At 32.8% G+C, this 15,659-nt stretch overlaps 1 protein-coding gene across 1 annotated transcript; it reads right to left on the bottom strand.

The window, feature by feature from the left end:
• Positions 1 to 10,867: 10,867 nt before the first annotated feature.
• Positions 10,868 to 11,965, bottom strand: LOC137631567 (putative mediator of RNA polymerase II transcription subunit 24). Its single transcript, XM_068363391.1, has one exon. The coding sequence runs from the start codon at positions 11,963 to 11,965 to the stop codon at positions 10,868 to 10,870; it is 1,098 nt and encodes a 365-aa protein (XP_068219492.1).
• Positions 11,966 to 15,659: the final 3,694 nt, after the last annotated feature.

Raw genomic sequence — 15,659 nt, 5'->3', positions numbered from 1 at the left:
ATATATATATATATATATATATATATATATATATATATATATATATATATATATATATATATATATATATATATATATATATATATATATATATATATATATATATATATATATATATATATATATATATATATATATATATATATATATATATGTATATATATATATATATATATATATATATATATATATATCTGTATATATGTATATATATGTATATGTATGTGTATATATATATATATATATATATATATATATATATATATATATATATATATATAGATATATATATATATATATCAATACATAAATATAAGTTTAATTTCAATGATAAGATAATTCACTAAAACGATGTTTATTGATTTATCTTTTATAATCTTAAAAGAATAAACAATTACCAAGAAGCAAATCCGATGTTACTCAGAAAGTTAAATATATAGACATCATACATCATTGAACATGGAATCAATCTCAGCCATCTTGTTTCCAACTAAGCCTTCGCCGTTGACACACTGTATTGTACTTCGCCTGATGCGATAAGGCGCTGGAAATGCATATGGCCGAGAAGACCTCGTCAATCGGTGGTGCCACAAATGGTTCCATCCAATTTCAATAAGACGAATCGGGTTGGACGGACATAGACGGAGATGGACAAATATAGCTCTATATTGCATCTCTTCTGACTCTACAATTGTTAGCTGTAATACATATATATTCTCCCCTGTCCTCATATACTTGATAACACTGAGATTACTAAAGAGTTCTTCCTCTCATAAGAGGTTAACTACTGCACTGCAATTGCTCAGAGGCTATTTTCCTCTTGGTAAGAGTAGAAGACACTCTTTAGTAATGGTAAGCAGCTCTTTTAGGAGAAGGACACTTTGAAATGAAAACATTGTTCTCTAGTCTTGGGTAGTGGCCTAACCTCTGTACCATGGTCTTCCACTGTCTTGGGTTCTCTTGCTTGAGGGTACACTCGGGCACATTATTCTATCTTCATTCTCTTCCACTTGTTTTGTTAAAGTTTTTATAGCTTATATAGGAAATATTTATTTTAATGTTACTGCTCTCAAAATATTCAGTTTTTCCTCATTTCCTTTCCTCATTGGACTATATTCCCTGTTGGAGCCCTTGGGCTTATAGCATCCTGCTTTTTCAACTAGGGTTGTAACTTAGCAAGTAATAATAATAATAATAATAATAATAATAATAATAATAATAATAATAATAATACACGCGATAAAAATGTTACCATACTCTTAATGAGGTAACTGCGTTGATTTGAATTAATTTGTATATTATGAATGTAATGAATTAGATCCAATTTTTAAAAATTCTTTAATGCATGATATTTTCCATCAAATTTTTTAGCGGTATACTTGCTACTTATTCTTATCAATTACGTTCGTGATTACTGGGTTGTGAAAGTTGCATGAAAATTTTAACATTACACTGAAATTTCCTACAGATACTATAGATATCTAATCATGAGAGAGAGAGAGAGAGAGAGAGAGAGAGAGAGAGAGAGAGAGAGAGAGAGAGAGAGAGAGAGAGAATGGTTATGCCACTATCACACCTATACACTAATTTCTATTTCAATAATTCATAGATAAAACAAGAGTAGGGAGAAAAGAAAAAGATTCTAAATAAATTCAAGCCAACTCGATACTGAACAATACATTTCTTCATAAAATATCCAGTATTTCCTATCTCATCCCTCTCCTTCCCATAAGCCTCCTCCACCACCATCCTCATCCTTTTATTTCTCCTATTCTTTTCTTTTATCTTTAAGCTTTTAAACGAGGCTCAGTGAAGATTTTGCGAACCATTTTATCTACGGCCGATATCAAAAGAGGCTCTATGAAGTATGGATCTGCCTTACTTCAGCATTTTTGGTCAAGGACCAAAGAGCACCTCACCAATTGCTGTCCATATCAGAGGGTTTTTAAGGAAACCCTGCCAACAGATATTACGGACAGATAAAGCTTTTATCGCTGTAAACCAAGATCAGACGAAATACTCCAGGTAAGATTTAAGAGGCAATCAATGTGTGCTTTATTTACGGCTTCAGAAATTAAATTCACTGTTATTATTATCTGAATGTCGTCGTTATTGTTGTTTTATATTATTGAAACAAAATAAAGAATAATACTTTGAAATACTTATACGTAATAATATTTTATCCTGTCTTAAATGAATATGAACAGAAGAATAATGAGAATAGTTTAATTTAAACTCTGCACAATAAGAATGTCTCAAAAAGAAAGACTTCCAGTCTATTATTATTATTATTATTATTATCATTATTATTATTATTATTATTATTATTATTATTATTATTATTATTATTATTATTATTATTATTATTATTATTATTATTTGCTGCCATTGTTTCATTTTTTCCTATTAAGCAAACCATAAATTAGCACGCGCTTTTGCCAGCAAATATGCGCTTACACGAGTAATTTATTTGTAACAATTACTCTCCTGAATTATTGAAATTCTTTTCGAAAGTAGCTTCATAAAAGATAGGATAAAACTTAACTACGAAATGACTGGTAAAGCATCGGAAAGTAGGAGAAAATTAAAAGATTGCTGAGAGAGAGAGAGAGAGAGAGAGAGAGAGAGAGAGAGAGAGAGAGAGAGAGAGAGAGAGAGAGAGAGAGAGAGAAGAAGAAGATTAAAGGGGAAAAGAGGAAAAGGAGTATTAAAAAAAAAGGAGGAAGAGAAGAAGGTCTGAAAAGGCTACGGTCACTACCCGACTTATTTAATTTAGTAAATTTAGTATGGGCACATAAGTCTACGGTAAACACCCAACTAGTTTGAGTTACTCGGCTTCCAAAGTAAACAAGAGCATTAATTTTTAAAGTAAATTTAAGTAAAAAGGAAAGGGACAATTTTTTTAGCATCAAAGAAAGTGTAAATAAATTATGTTTAATGTTTTAAGCGTAGGTGATAGGGAGAAAGACAGTCAAAAACTCAATTGGGAAGTAGAATACCGAATAATGAGGGAATGTATAATGTAGGAGACGTTTTATTGTCGTTATGATATGGCTAACCACAATTTTTGTTTCAGATGGTTTAAAATTGAAAAATCACGACGCATTTGCTTGGAGATTACTTTTGATCATTATGAAACAACTGTTTCAGGTAATGGTGATTTATTTGGTAGAGTAAGCCAGATTGAAATGAATTAAATGGAATTATCTATAACGATATAGCTCCAAATAAAGTTTAGAACTATAGGAAAAGTTAAAATAATAATTCTGGCATAATTTTTGCTTATATGTTTATTTATAATTCACCAACTAATAATATGGGAAACTTATTTTCTAGTCAGGTATAGTGATAACGGAAAAAAGAAATAAAGAAAGTTAATTAAAGATTAACTTCAGATTTCTCCATCAAGTAAAGTAAAAACCCCTTTAACGGCGTTAGTCTGATGAACCTCCGAATATGGCGTAATATACAATGTTGTAGAAATGTTCACGCAGCGCGCTCGCGCGTGCGCTTGTATGTGTGTAATCAGCGACGCAATTGAGTTACCTACGTATTTGCTCATTTGGAAATCACAACCTGTTGAATTGTTCTACAGACAATTGAATAAGAGTTGGAAGTTTGAATGATTTCATTGTCAATGGATCTACGTAGCCTATTGTATTGTGCAATAATTAATTTTTTTTGTATAATCCTTATAGATAACCTCCATTGATAACCTCTATACAAAAAACGGTATGAATGGATAATACAAAATGATCAAATTATAACACTTTCTAGTCCAATAAGGGAACAAATTTATTGCGTCCATAATGTATAGTTTCAGTGTATTTTTACAGTGGTTTAAATTAAAGTTGTTATGTTCTTTATTTGCTTTAATAGATAAAACTAATGTAATTGAACTGAACATTCAATCTTATATTGTATGTTTAAAACCTAATTGGCAACATTACATCGATATCCATAACTGAAAAAGCTCTCTGAAACATAGATTGTTCTTAGAGAAAGCGCATAAGACAAACTAATTATAGCTGAAACTCCGAGCATTGCCTTCCATGAACTAACCTTGAACACTCAACCGAAGTCAAATTATAGCCACGCTCAAGCCTGGAAAGCGATGGAATGGGGGTGCCCTTCGGTGTCGGAAATCCTTCGTTCATCCGGAAGGATGTTGCCCTACTTGACACGCGAGCTGTCTTGGATTCCCGACCTATGCAACCAGTAATATCTTATTATATTCTGTATGCGAAGATCCCTGTAGTATTTATATTGGCAACAATACAACAGTACTCTTTAATGAAAATGCATATATATATATATATATATATATATATATATATATATATATATATATATATATATATATATATATATATATATATATATATATATATATTTAAACTATACTTTTATTTTATCACTGAAACAATTTTTCCGATGATACTATGTCTTTATGAAGTAATAAGTAATTTGTGTTACTTTTAAGATTCTATTTACATGTGTTAGTTCAATAAAAGTTACGATTAGTATATTTAATGATTATATTTCAAAGGTTAGAAGAGAAAGTAAAACGAAAAGAAAAATGGGGAAAAGAAATTATCTCAATATTAGAGAGTTTCTATAAAAATTATAAACATAAAATTTACTGTGCATATGGTTAGATATAATTACATACACAGACAGTGACCTAGGAGTTGTGGTGACCTACGTGGTAACGTCCCTGACTGGTAATTGCCGGACTGGGGTCCGAGTCCCGCTCAAACTCGTTAGTTCCCTTGGTTGCTGCAACCTCGTCAGCCTTGTGAGTTAAGATTGGGTGTTTGGGGGAGTCTATAGGCCTTATCTACTGTCATCAGCAGCCATTGCCTGGTCCTCCTTGGTTCCAGTATGGATGGACAGGAAGCTTGGGCACTGGTATGGTCATTCCTTAGGGTATTGTCCTGCTTGCTAGGGCAATGTCACTGTCCTTGGCCTCTGCCATTTATGAGCGGTCTTTAAACCTTTAAACCTTTTAAAATATGCCTCATCAAAGAAGGTAAGATTGTTTATAGTTTCTACAAATTTATTGATAGATAAAACTGGGAAACTGAACTATATTGAGTATGATGATTTTTAGCACACAGAGGATAGTATCAGTATTGAATGATTTGCTTATTTCAGCATTCGGTTACAGATTTCTGCGAATCATACTTAAAAAAAGGCACTGCAATTTAGAATTTGTTATGCTTCAATTTCCAAGTGTGACTGTGAAATTTGGCAAGTTTATTCAACCATTTACAAGCGCCTATCTAACGTGTTATTAGGAATAGACAGAACGATAGATCATCATACACTCATTCATCCAACATAATTCACCAATGAATACACGGATAGCTCGTGCATATTGTTATTCTTTTTATAGCTATTCTTTGAATAGGATTTTATTATAAAGTTCTAATTTAGCTTCATTTTTCCGTGGATTATTCCATGAATAAAGAACACTAATCTATCTGCTAAAATTTACATAGTACACGTCAAATGTTAAACCATCAGCCAATAAACCAATATGTTTCAGAATTTGCTCAAGGTCAGAGAGAGAGAGAGAGAGAGAGAGAGAGAGAGAGAGAGAGAGAGAGAGAGAGAGAGAGAGAGAGAATCACATGTTTCGCTAAACTGGTCAATCATCTACTGTAAATATTTTTCATAGGCATCAATATACGGTACATCTTAACAGCTATTTAAAAATACATAACAAAACAGATCACACAGTTTTAACTTCCTACTTGAGTGAGTGAGAGATTTAAAACCTTCCTCACCCTTGAGGGGGCCGGCCGGCCGTTTTCTAAAGACAGGACTTTGGCATTCATATAACATAATAAGGTGACTTAAGACATCTCCAAACTGCATAGGAGTTTTGCCTCTGACCTTCGGATTTGCGACGCCAGGTCGATTCATCTTCAAAATGAGTGTTGAGCCCCATGTCCAAATGAAAGCCTATTTGAGGCGACAAGACAACGTCCCTAAAACAACCAACGGTCTATTTTAAAGGTTTAAAAGCTCTCATGAATGGCAGAGGCAAGGGACAGTGATATTGCTCTATCAAGCAGGACAATACCATTGAGACTGACCATATATACATATGATCAGCAGCCAAGCCTCCTCTCCACACAAGCTAGGAACAAGAAGTACTAGGCAATGGCTGCTGATGACTCAGCAGATAAACCTATAGGCTCCCCCAAACACCCCATTCTTAGCTCACAAGGATGTTGAGGTTGCAGCAACCAAAGAAACTAACGAGACTTGAACCCCAGTCTGGCGATAACCAGTCAGGGACGTTACTACATCGGTCACCACAATCTTAGCGAAACGGATTGATAGCCTACTCCTCATAGACTCGCAGAAGCTTCTCCATCGTCAAGGAAGTGAAACAATAGCGAAACTACAACATATGAAATAGGAGATATAATTTTCGATATTTTAATTCATATTAAAGTATCTAATCAGGGGTTGATGGAGATGGTTTGGGCATGTTCTTCGCACACCCAAAGAGAGATTAGTTCACCAAATGTTCAGCTGGGCTCCACAATACACTAGCAGAGTTGAAAGACCCAGGTCTACATGGCTGAGGATTATGAAGCACGAAGTAGGTGATGAAAGGAGAAGTGGTCTCAAGATAGAGACTACTGTCTAAATCTAACCAAGGCCCTTTGCGTCAATAGGCGTATGAGATGATGATGATGATGATGAAGATGCTAATGATAATTCATATACATATCTTCGCACATACTCACGCACGCACTCAAACACAAGCATATACCCACATGCATTTCACAATAGAGTAAAAAATATCTTCCTGTTGAGGAAATGCAAAAGCAATATCGCCCAGGGAAAACAATCTTCTAATTTCAAGGTCAAAACTTGCTTGCAGTGCAAACACTAAACCGAGACCAATTGGCTGGATTTATATAAATGAAACACCGGATGTAAACATTCCTTTCCACAAGTGCAATACCAAATATCGAAACGTTACTCGAAAGGCTTTCCATTCGCTTAACCGACGCATATTTCGCGTGCAGATTTGCCAGCTAGATGTTAAAAAACTCGTTAAAATATATTTTGAATTCGTTAAAATATCTTTTAAATGGCTTTACGCATTATATAAAGGTTTAGAAATGAAGATTGGAAATGGGTGCTCTATTGCGTATATATCATACTAATCACGATTATTGAATGATTTTTAGAGCTGAAATCGACAAACTGGTAACTATGGGCCGAAGTCTGCAAATAAGCTTTTGTGTATTCAATAATCTACGCTGTAAAAAAAAAGAAAAGAGTTAAAGTAGACCCTGTTTGATTTTTGGCAATTTGATATTAATATTTACTATTTTCTGGCTATTGATAAAAGTTGTGCTCTCTCTCTCTCTCTCTCTCTCTCTCTCTCTCTCTCTCTCTCTCTCTCTCTCTCTCTCTCTCTCCCTCAATGGGTAGGTTAAGTAAAATTTGGAAATCAAATCGAAGTATAACAGACTTTAATGTATTAATATATACGGCTTATTTAAAATATGAAAAACACGTTTAAATGTGCAAAAAAATTATCATTAATCGAATGCCAAGTCCCAAACCTACCAATTAACTACGATGGTGAAGATGGGTTAATTTCAATTTTAAGTACAGAAAACCTGAATTTGACAGATATATGTACAGAAGAATCGTCATTGACTTTTATCTTTCTTCGTGGCTGAGTGGTATGGTCACTAGCATACAGGTATCCTGGACCAGGGTTCAAATCCCGGCCGGTCTGATACTATAGTCTTTGGGTGATTCCACCTGGGGCTCTGATCCCGAGGTCGTTAAGAGAATCCAGACTTTAATGTATTAATATATATGGCTTATTTGAAATATGAAAAACACGTTTAAATGTGCAAACATTTATCATTAATCGAATGTCAAGTCCCAAACCTACCAATTAGCTACGATGGTGAAGTTGGGTTAATTTCAATTCTAAGTACAGAAAACCTGAATTTGACAGGTATATGTACAGAAAAATTGTCATTGGCTTTTATCTTTCTTCGTGGCTGAGTGGTATGGTCACTGGCATACAGGTATCCTGGACCAGGGTTCAAATCCCGGCCGGTCTGATACTATGGTCTTTGGGTGATTCCGCCTGGGGCTCTGATCCCGAGGTCGTTAAGAGAATCCAGACTTTAATGTATTAATATATATGGCTTATTTGAAATATGAAAAACACGTTTAAATGTGCAAAAATGTATCATATATATATATATATATATATATATATATATATATATATATATATATATTATATATATATATATATGTATGTCTTATGAATGTGAGTATGTGCGCTCTCATGCTCGTTATAAAAATTTTGTTTCTTCATTCCTAAGTAATATTTATTGCATTACGATATGTGCATATTTGCTAATTTTTTTTTTATTTTTCTATATTTTTTCAATATTTCTATAATTACAAATTATTGAATTTTCCTTTTACATGAAATTCTGTTTTATTGCCCATTTCCTGTTTGAACCTTAAACCCTTCCTCCATCTGTTTCTTCCGACCTTTGGATGAACAAATCCATTTAGCTCTACTTTTGATGGAACCCTCCCTTTCAAAAAAGTTGACCCTGGCATAGCTTCTCTAAAATACATCCTTTTTTAGTTAGTCGTCTTCTCTTTCTTCAGTAAAATGTATCTTTTATCTTTTAGTCATTAAGAATTCTTCCTATAAAAAAAGTATCCTTTATCGCTTAGTTGTATTTCATTCCTTCTCTAAGATTTATCCCTTATATATTACTTATCTCACATTTTTTCCGTGAAATGCAAATTCTTTCTATTTATTCTTTCTCCCTTCCTATAAAATGCATCATTAATCCATTAATCTTATGAAAGACCTCCTCCCTTCATTAGTACCCTTAGAGATTTTGAGTAAGAAATAATTTCCTTCAAGAATTAATTTCAGTTTTTGGCTTCATCGTCCCTTTTCGATAAGAGACGTGATATATCTCGTATCCCAATCCCTTCATTTTACATCACCTGCCAATAAATGCTTCACATCTCATATGCAAATGTCAATAATGAATCCATTACTCAGTATCCGGTTGTGTTGCTGCTTGCTGAAAAGATTACGAATGCTTTCTCATGGATAAAACATTAATGGCGTAATGATGTTTATTGGGGGAAATCTTTTGCTTGCATTTGTTAGTGGAGTCTAATAAGCTCAATGCAGAAGTTGTATAAAGGCTGGAAGCTTGTTGCAGGAATTAGGAATCATTTCGTTTATCATTACTTAATGATACCTGAATATGATTGGACTCTGTCAGAAATACATATTTCATAAGTGTTTAAAGGTTCATACGTCTCTAATGATTGAAACTGTGATTTCATTTCATATCTTGGGATTACTCCAGATCGGAATCAATTTGTCTCTTACATTTCTCTCTTTGAATTTTGGGAACAATTCGAAGATGAAGCTGAATTATGAAAGAGTTTTGCAAAGTGTCATAACTTTCGTTGGCATTTTGTCCCAAATTGTTTATGGTTAAGGATTTTGTTTGTTTGTTAGTGTGAAGATAGAATAATACTTAACATCCGTCTTTATTTTGATTACTGTAAGAAACATCAACATTTCTTGAGTATCAGATATGGAATAGTTTGGGTGTTTGATAATAATGTTCATAGGTAGATTTGCTTCGTTCTGCTCGTTGGCATTTGCTTTGGATATTAAGAATAAGTTGTATAATTTATATAGGATATATTTATTTTAATGTTTTCACTGATATTAAAATATTTTATCTTTATTTGTTTCCTTTCCTCACTGGGCTATTTTCCCTGTTGGGGCTCTTGGGTTTTTAGCCTCCTGCTTTTCAAACTAGAGTTGTAGCTTAGCAAGTAATAATAATAATAATAATAATAATAATAATAATAGTACCGCACGTGTTTCATACCCACTCGTACACTGCAACGGTTCTGATTTTTTATCTTATCATTTGCTCTTCCCTGCTCTGTTAAAAGACCAACCTGTGTTATCATGCTAGCATAGTCTTTATCATTTTAAAATTTTGTTGACATTCTTGCTCAGAAGTTGCTGTATATAAACTCGATGATTGTTTGATAAAGTTTAGTTGCATACACCTCGCCTCTCAGTCATCACCTAACTGGCTCCTCGTACTTACTATTAATATTCGAAGAATTTATAATTCATTTAAAATTATCTTTTAAAACGGAGGTTTCTTTGATGAAATGATAATGCAATTGGTCGTTAACATCATATCATAAAATGGCAAATTGCTAGAAATTTTTAATGGACATGGAATTACGCACAGTCATTAATTGTTTAACATTCGAGAAAAAATTTTGAAGCTGGAATAAATGCATAAATGTTTTCACACATCGCAAACTAAGTGTAGCTAATGAATTTTTGAGATATAATGCAACATGCATTCACTAATAGGATAGAAGTTGATACTTTGAAAATATAACATGAAGGGAAATAGAGTTACTTCACAACTGGTAAAAAATATTATACTTTGCCTGAAGAATCACAAAATGTTCTAGTTCCTGTTCCTGCCGCAGAACGGCAATAGTACTCAATTGGACAAAGTAGAAATAATATGGTTTTTAAATAAACAGCTTAGTTTTTATATGAATATTCCATAGAAAATCCAAAAGCTAATGCTGATAATATCATATTTCTTTTCTCTAAATTAAAAATAACATGTAAGCTCTCCATTATTCTTCATTCCTTTGAATTTATTCATAGCTTATAATAATTTTTGTATAATAGCAGACATTACTTTTTTATTAGTATAAAATTAAAAACTTTTCTTTTTAGAGAAAGTGGCAGTTTAGTTTCATAATCTCATTTTGTTCACCAAAAGCTCTCCATCCCATCATCATTGTTGATGGCGTCTTCGTCGAAGTTGTCGTTTTCGTCGTTGTCGTCATCATTGTCGTCGTTGTCGTCGTCATCGTCATTGTCGTCGTTATTATCGTCGTTGTCGTTGTTGTTGTTGTCGTTGTTATTATTGTTGTCGATGTAATCGTGGTTGTCGTCGTCATTGTCGTCATTATCATCATCGTTGTCCTCATCATTGTCGTTATTTTTGTCGTTATTGTCGTCGTCATTGTCGTTGTCATTATTGTCATTGTCGTCATCGTCATTGTCGTTGTCATTGTGGTCGTTGTCGTCATCGTGGCTGTCGTCATCATTGTCGACGTTGTTGTCATCGTCGTTGTCGTCGTCTTTGTCGTCATTGTCGTCATTGACATTGTCTTTGTCATCGTTGTCGCCTTTGTCATCATTGCTGTCGTTATTGTTGTTGTCATTGTCGTCGATGTTGTCGTCATTATCGTCGATGTTGTCATGGTTATTGTCGTCCTTGATAGCGTCGTTATCGTCGTTGTCATTGTTGCCATTGTTGTCGTCGTCGTCGTCGTCGTTGTCGTTGTTGTCGTCGTTGTCATCATTGTCGTCGTTGTCATCATTGTCGTCGATGTAATTGTGGTTTGTCGTCGTTATTGTCATCTTTGACGTCGTCGTTGTCATCGTCATTGTCATCATCATTGTCGTTATTTTTGTTGTTATTGTTGTCGTCATTGTCGTTGTCATTGTCGTCATTATCGTCATCGTCATTGTCGTCGTCATTGTGGTCGTTGTCATCAACGTCACTGTCGTCGTCATTTTCGTCGTTATTGTCATCGTCGTTGTCGTCATTACTATCGTCATTGACGTTGTCATTGTCATCGTTGTCGTCATTGTCGTCGTTGTTGTCGTTGTTGTTGTTGTCATTGATGTCGGTGTTGTCGTCATTATCGTCGATGTTGTTATCGTTGTCGTCATCATTGACGGCGTTGATGTTGTCGTTGTCGTCGTTGTCTTTGTCATTGTAATCAATGTCGTTATCATTGTCATCGATGTTTTTGTTATTGTCGTCGATGTTGTCATTGTTGTCGTCGATGTTGTCATCGTTGTAGTCGCATTGACGGCGTTGTTGTTTCTGTTTCCGTTGTCGTCATTGTCTTCGTCATTGTCATCGATGTCGTTATCGTTGTCCTCGTCATTATTATCGTCGTTGTCGTCGTCATTGTCATCGTTGCCGTTGACATTATCGTCCGGGTCATCATCGTTGTCGTCTTCGTTGTAATCGTCGTTGTCGTCGTCATTGACATTATCATTGTCATCGTCGTTGTCATCATCATTATTATTGTCGTCATTGAAATCATCAGTATCAACGTCATTGTCATCGTCGTTGTTGTCGTCATTGTCGTCGTCGTTGTCGTTGTCATTTTCGTCGTCGTTGTTGTCATCATTATCGTGGTGGTCGTGGTCGTTTTGTCGTGGTCGTTGTCGTCGTCATTGTCGTCGTCATTGTCGTTGTCATTGTCGTTGTCGTTGTCATTTTCGTTGTCCTCGTCATTATTGTTGTTGCCGTTGTCGTTGACGTGGTCGTTGTTGTCATCATTGTTGAAGTCATAGACCTTTCATAGCACCAAAGTAAGTTTTATCTTCTATGATAACCCGTTGATGACCAATCAAGTTTGACTTTGATTAACAGATACATTGGATGAGACTTTATCTCATTATTTTACTATAACAATACCTGGCAAAAATGACATACGAAAAGGCCTTTTCGTTTAGTGCATAGATATAGGATTATGGCTTTAAAGAGTTTTTATTGATCAAAATATATAAAAAGAATATTTCTTTAATTTTCACTTATATATATATATATATATATATATATATATATATATATATATATGTATATATATATATATATATATATATATATATATATATGTGTGTGTATATGTGTATATATATATATATGTATATATATATATATATATATATATATATATATATACATATATACATATATATATATATATATATATATATATATATATAATCACACACACACACACATATATATATATATATATATATATATATATATATATATATATATATATATATGTTTATATACATATATATATATATATATATATATACACATATATATATGTATATATATATGTTTATATACATATATATATATATATATATATATATATATATATATAAGAATAATGTAACCATCGGAGAAAAGTCAATGTCATTAGCACAAGCTAATAATAATAATAATAATAATAATAATAATAATAATAATAATAATAATAATAATACTTTACTCTGATTTGCAAGCGTAGTTTAAAATTTATTTTATAGATTAGTTTATTATTAATGTTAATCTTTACTTAGCTCCTTTTTAGTTTTTTTATCTCGATTACTCCTTTGTAGACCAAGACTATAATTTGAATTATTTTCCCTATAATGCAGCCTTCTTCTTTCAGACTAAAACCCCTAAAAAATGAATCTATATCGATACGTCATAGGGAGAAAATTACGAAATAAGAAAAAAGCCAAATCAAAGAAATTATTATTTTTTTTATTATTTTCAGCATAATTTTTCCCGGAAATAAATCTGATATCTTTCCTGAGAGAGTTTAATAATGAGTTTTATTTATTCAATCTCATTTCCCCGAGAAACTTATATGTGAAGAATGAGGGCAGATGAATTTCAAATTTTGATCACTTTCATCAGTTAATTCAATATTTAGAACATACTTGACTTTCAATTTGTTTTTAATATCAAGTAATTTTATAACAGAATTTTACTTCACATTTCTTTATGTTTCTATATACAAATATATATGGTTCCCTTTTAAACTTCTAAGCAATATTTAACAACAAAAACAAAAACTACAAATTAATTTGAATTTAGCCTCCAAAAAGGGACCTTACTTAATTTGGTTGCATAGCAATCTAAGGAACACGTTGTTTGGGTTTCAAGAATGCCGTCCCTCATTTGTTTGTTGTTGTTGTAGGCTCATGACTTATGTAAACAAAGATTGAAGATTCCATTCAACGTTTAGTTTAACTTAGAAAATATTTACAGGAACATATAATTGACAAATAGACCATTTACAATGAAGTTGAAAAGATGGATGTGAGGAATATCAAATATAAATTTTTAGGAACAATGTTGTGAAAACTCCCTTCTGGAATATGCCTCTTATAATTAGAATATGTGAAGGCCGTCCTATGTTATAACATACTTTTTTCTTTATGTAAACCGACGAGTTGAAATCATTTAGAAACTTAGTATGAAAATAACACTTGAATAGAGTCGTTGGACAAGACAGATTTTCCCCTTGTTGATCTTAAGATTCCATTGTACTCTAGGAGCGAAAAGTCTTTTTTTCTGTTCTAACTTTTTCCATTTAGATTAAGGCCAAGAAAATAATCCTTTACTACACTTCCTGTGATGAAAATGAAAGATAGAAATTGATTACAGCTGATCCTCTGACTTCACGATTTCCACAATATGCCGGTTGAAAAGGGAAGTTTTTGATCCTCTTTGAAGGGTCTTTATTTCTGGTCGTTTCAAAATGTAATTAAAAAGTGTTTCCAATAAATGATAAAGGAGGAAAATTCATTCATGTCTCTTAATTAATCGGGCATGAAAATCAATTAATCAGGATTTCGCTTGCTTGAGCGATAAAGGAAATTATGATATTAATATACAGTAGTTATGTATTCCTATATAAAAGCCAATAAGAATCTAAATAGGTATTTGTTTTTGCCTTTGATAACATTTCTTCTAATTAAGGTCTAGAATCTCCCACCTCTTGCCCTTACATTAGTATAGAAATTAAAAGTACCATAATTCAAGCATCAGGAGGGTAAGTGACATCCCTTGGAGTGGGACTTACCGTCTCAACCATTTCTTATATTACCATCAATGATGACAATTCGAGTATGCTACTGAAGTAATAACTCTCCCGAGATCTGATTCTGGGTCACTCTCTCATTGAGTCATTTCCAGCTCTCACACTTGTAATTCTAATTAAGAGAGGAAACTATATTTCTAATTAAGAAGCAGCGACTGATGATAATGCAATAAAAAAAAAGTTAATTAAGTTAAATGACTGTGTTATCAATTAACACACGTAGAATTAGAATTGGAGACAGTAATGACGATGGAAAAATGGATAATTTATTCAGAAAATAAGGTTTAATTATCATTGCAGCGAATATAATTCCCATTTGTCTTAAAAAGGGAATAATGTAGAAAGGACCCAATAACTGAAAGTGCTAATTATTAGATAAGTAACTTGAATTACACACACACACGCACACACACATATATTATTATTATTATTATTATTATTATTATTATTATTATTATTATTATTATTATTATTATTACCCTGCTAAAGATATGCAATAGATCAATGACATCACCCCCATCAGAAAAAGGAAATCGAAAATTCCCCCACGAAAGAGGTGCTCGTCTCGACATGATCAAATAAAATAACCGAAAAGATTTTTCTTCTTCAAGGACCTGATCGGAGTCGTCACCTGTTGATGCCAGATGTACGACGGCTTTAAGAGAAAATCCGTTTTCATGTGATTCAATAGGGAATACTTTCCTTTGGAATTGGATTTGAGGAAAGGAACCAGTGGAGGTTTTATTCCAGTTTATTTTTTTCTATTTTCTTTCTTTTGCTTTTGTCTGGAATAATGTTTCCAGTTATGGAAAGGTTATGGTGATATTACCATTAATTTTGCCTTGATTATTAGCGTCATTACT

The sequence above is a fragment of the Palaemon carinicauda genome, chromosome 3 (assembly GCF_036898095.1).
Source record: "Palaemon carinicauda isolate YSFRI2023 chromosome 3, ASM3689809v2, whole genome shotgun sequence".
Lineage (NCBI taxonomy): Eukaryota > Metazoa > Arthropoda > Malacostraca > Decapoda > Palaemonidae > Palaemon > Palaemon carinicauda.
This window is presented reverse-complemented; position numbering and strand designations above follow the sequence as displayed.

Coding starts and splice junctions, on each gene's coding strand:
- LOC137631567 (XM_068363391.1), bottom strand. CDS start 11,965: ATGACAACATCGACGACAACAATGACAACATCGACGACAATAACAAAA.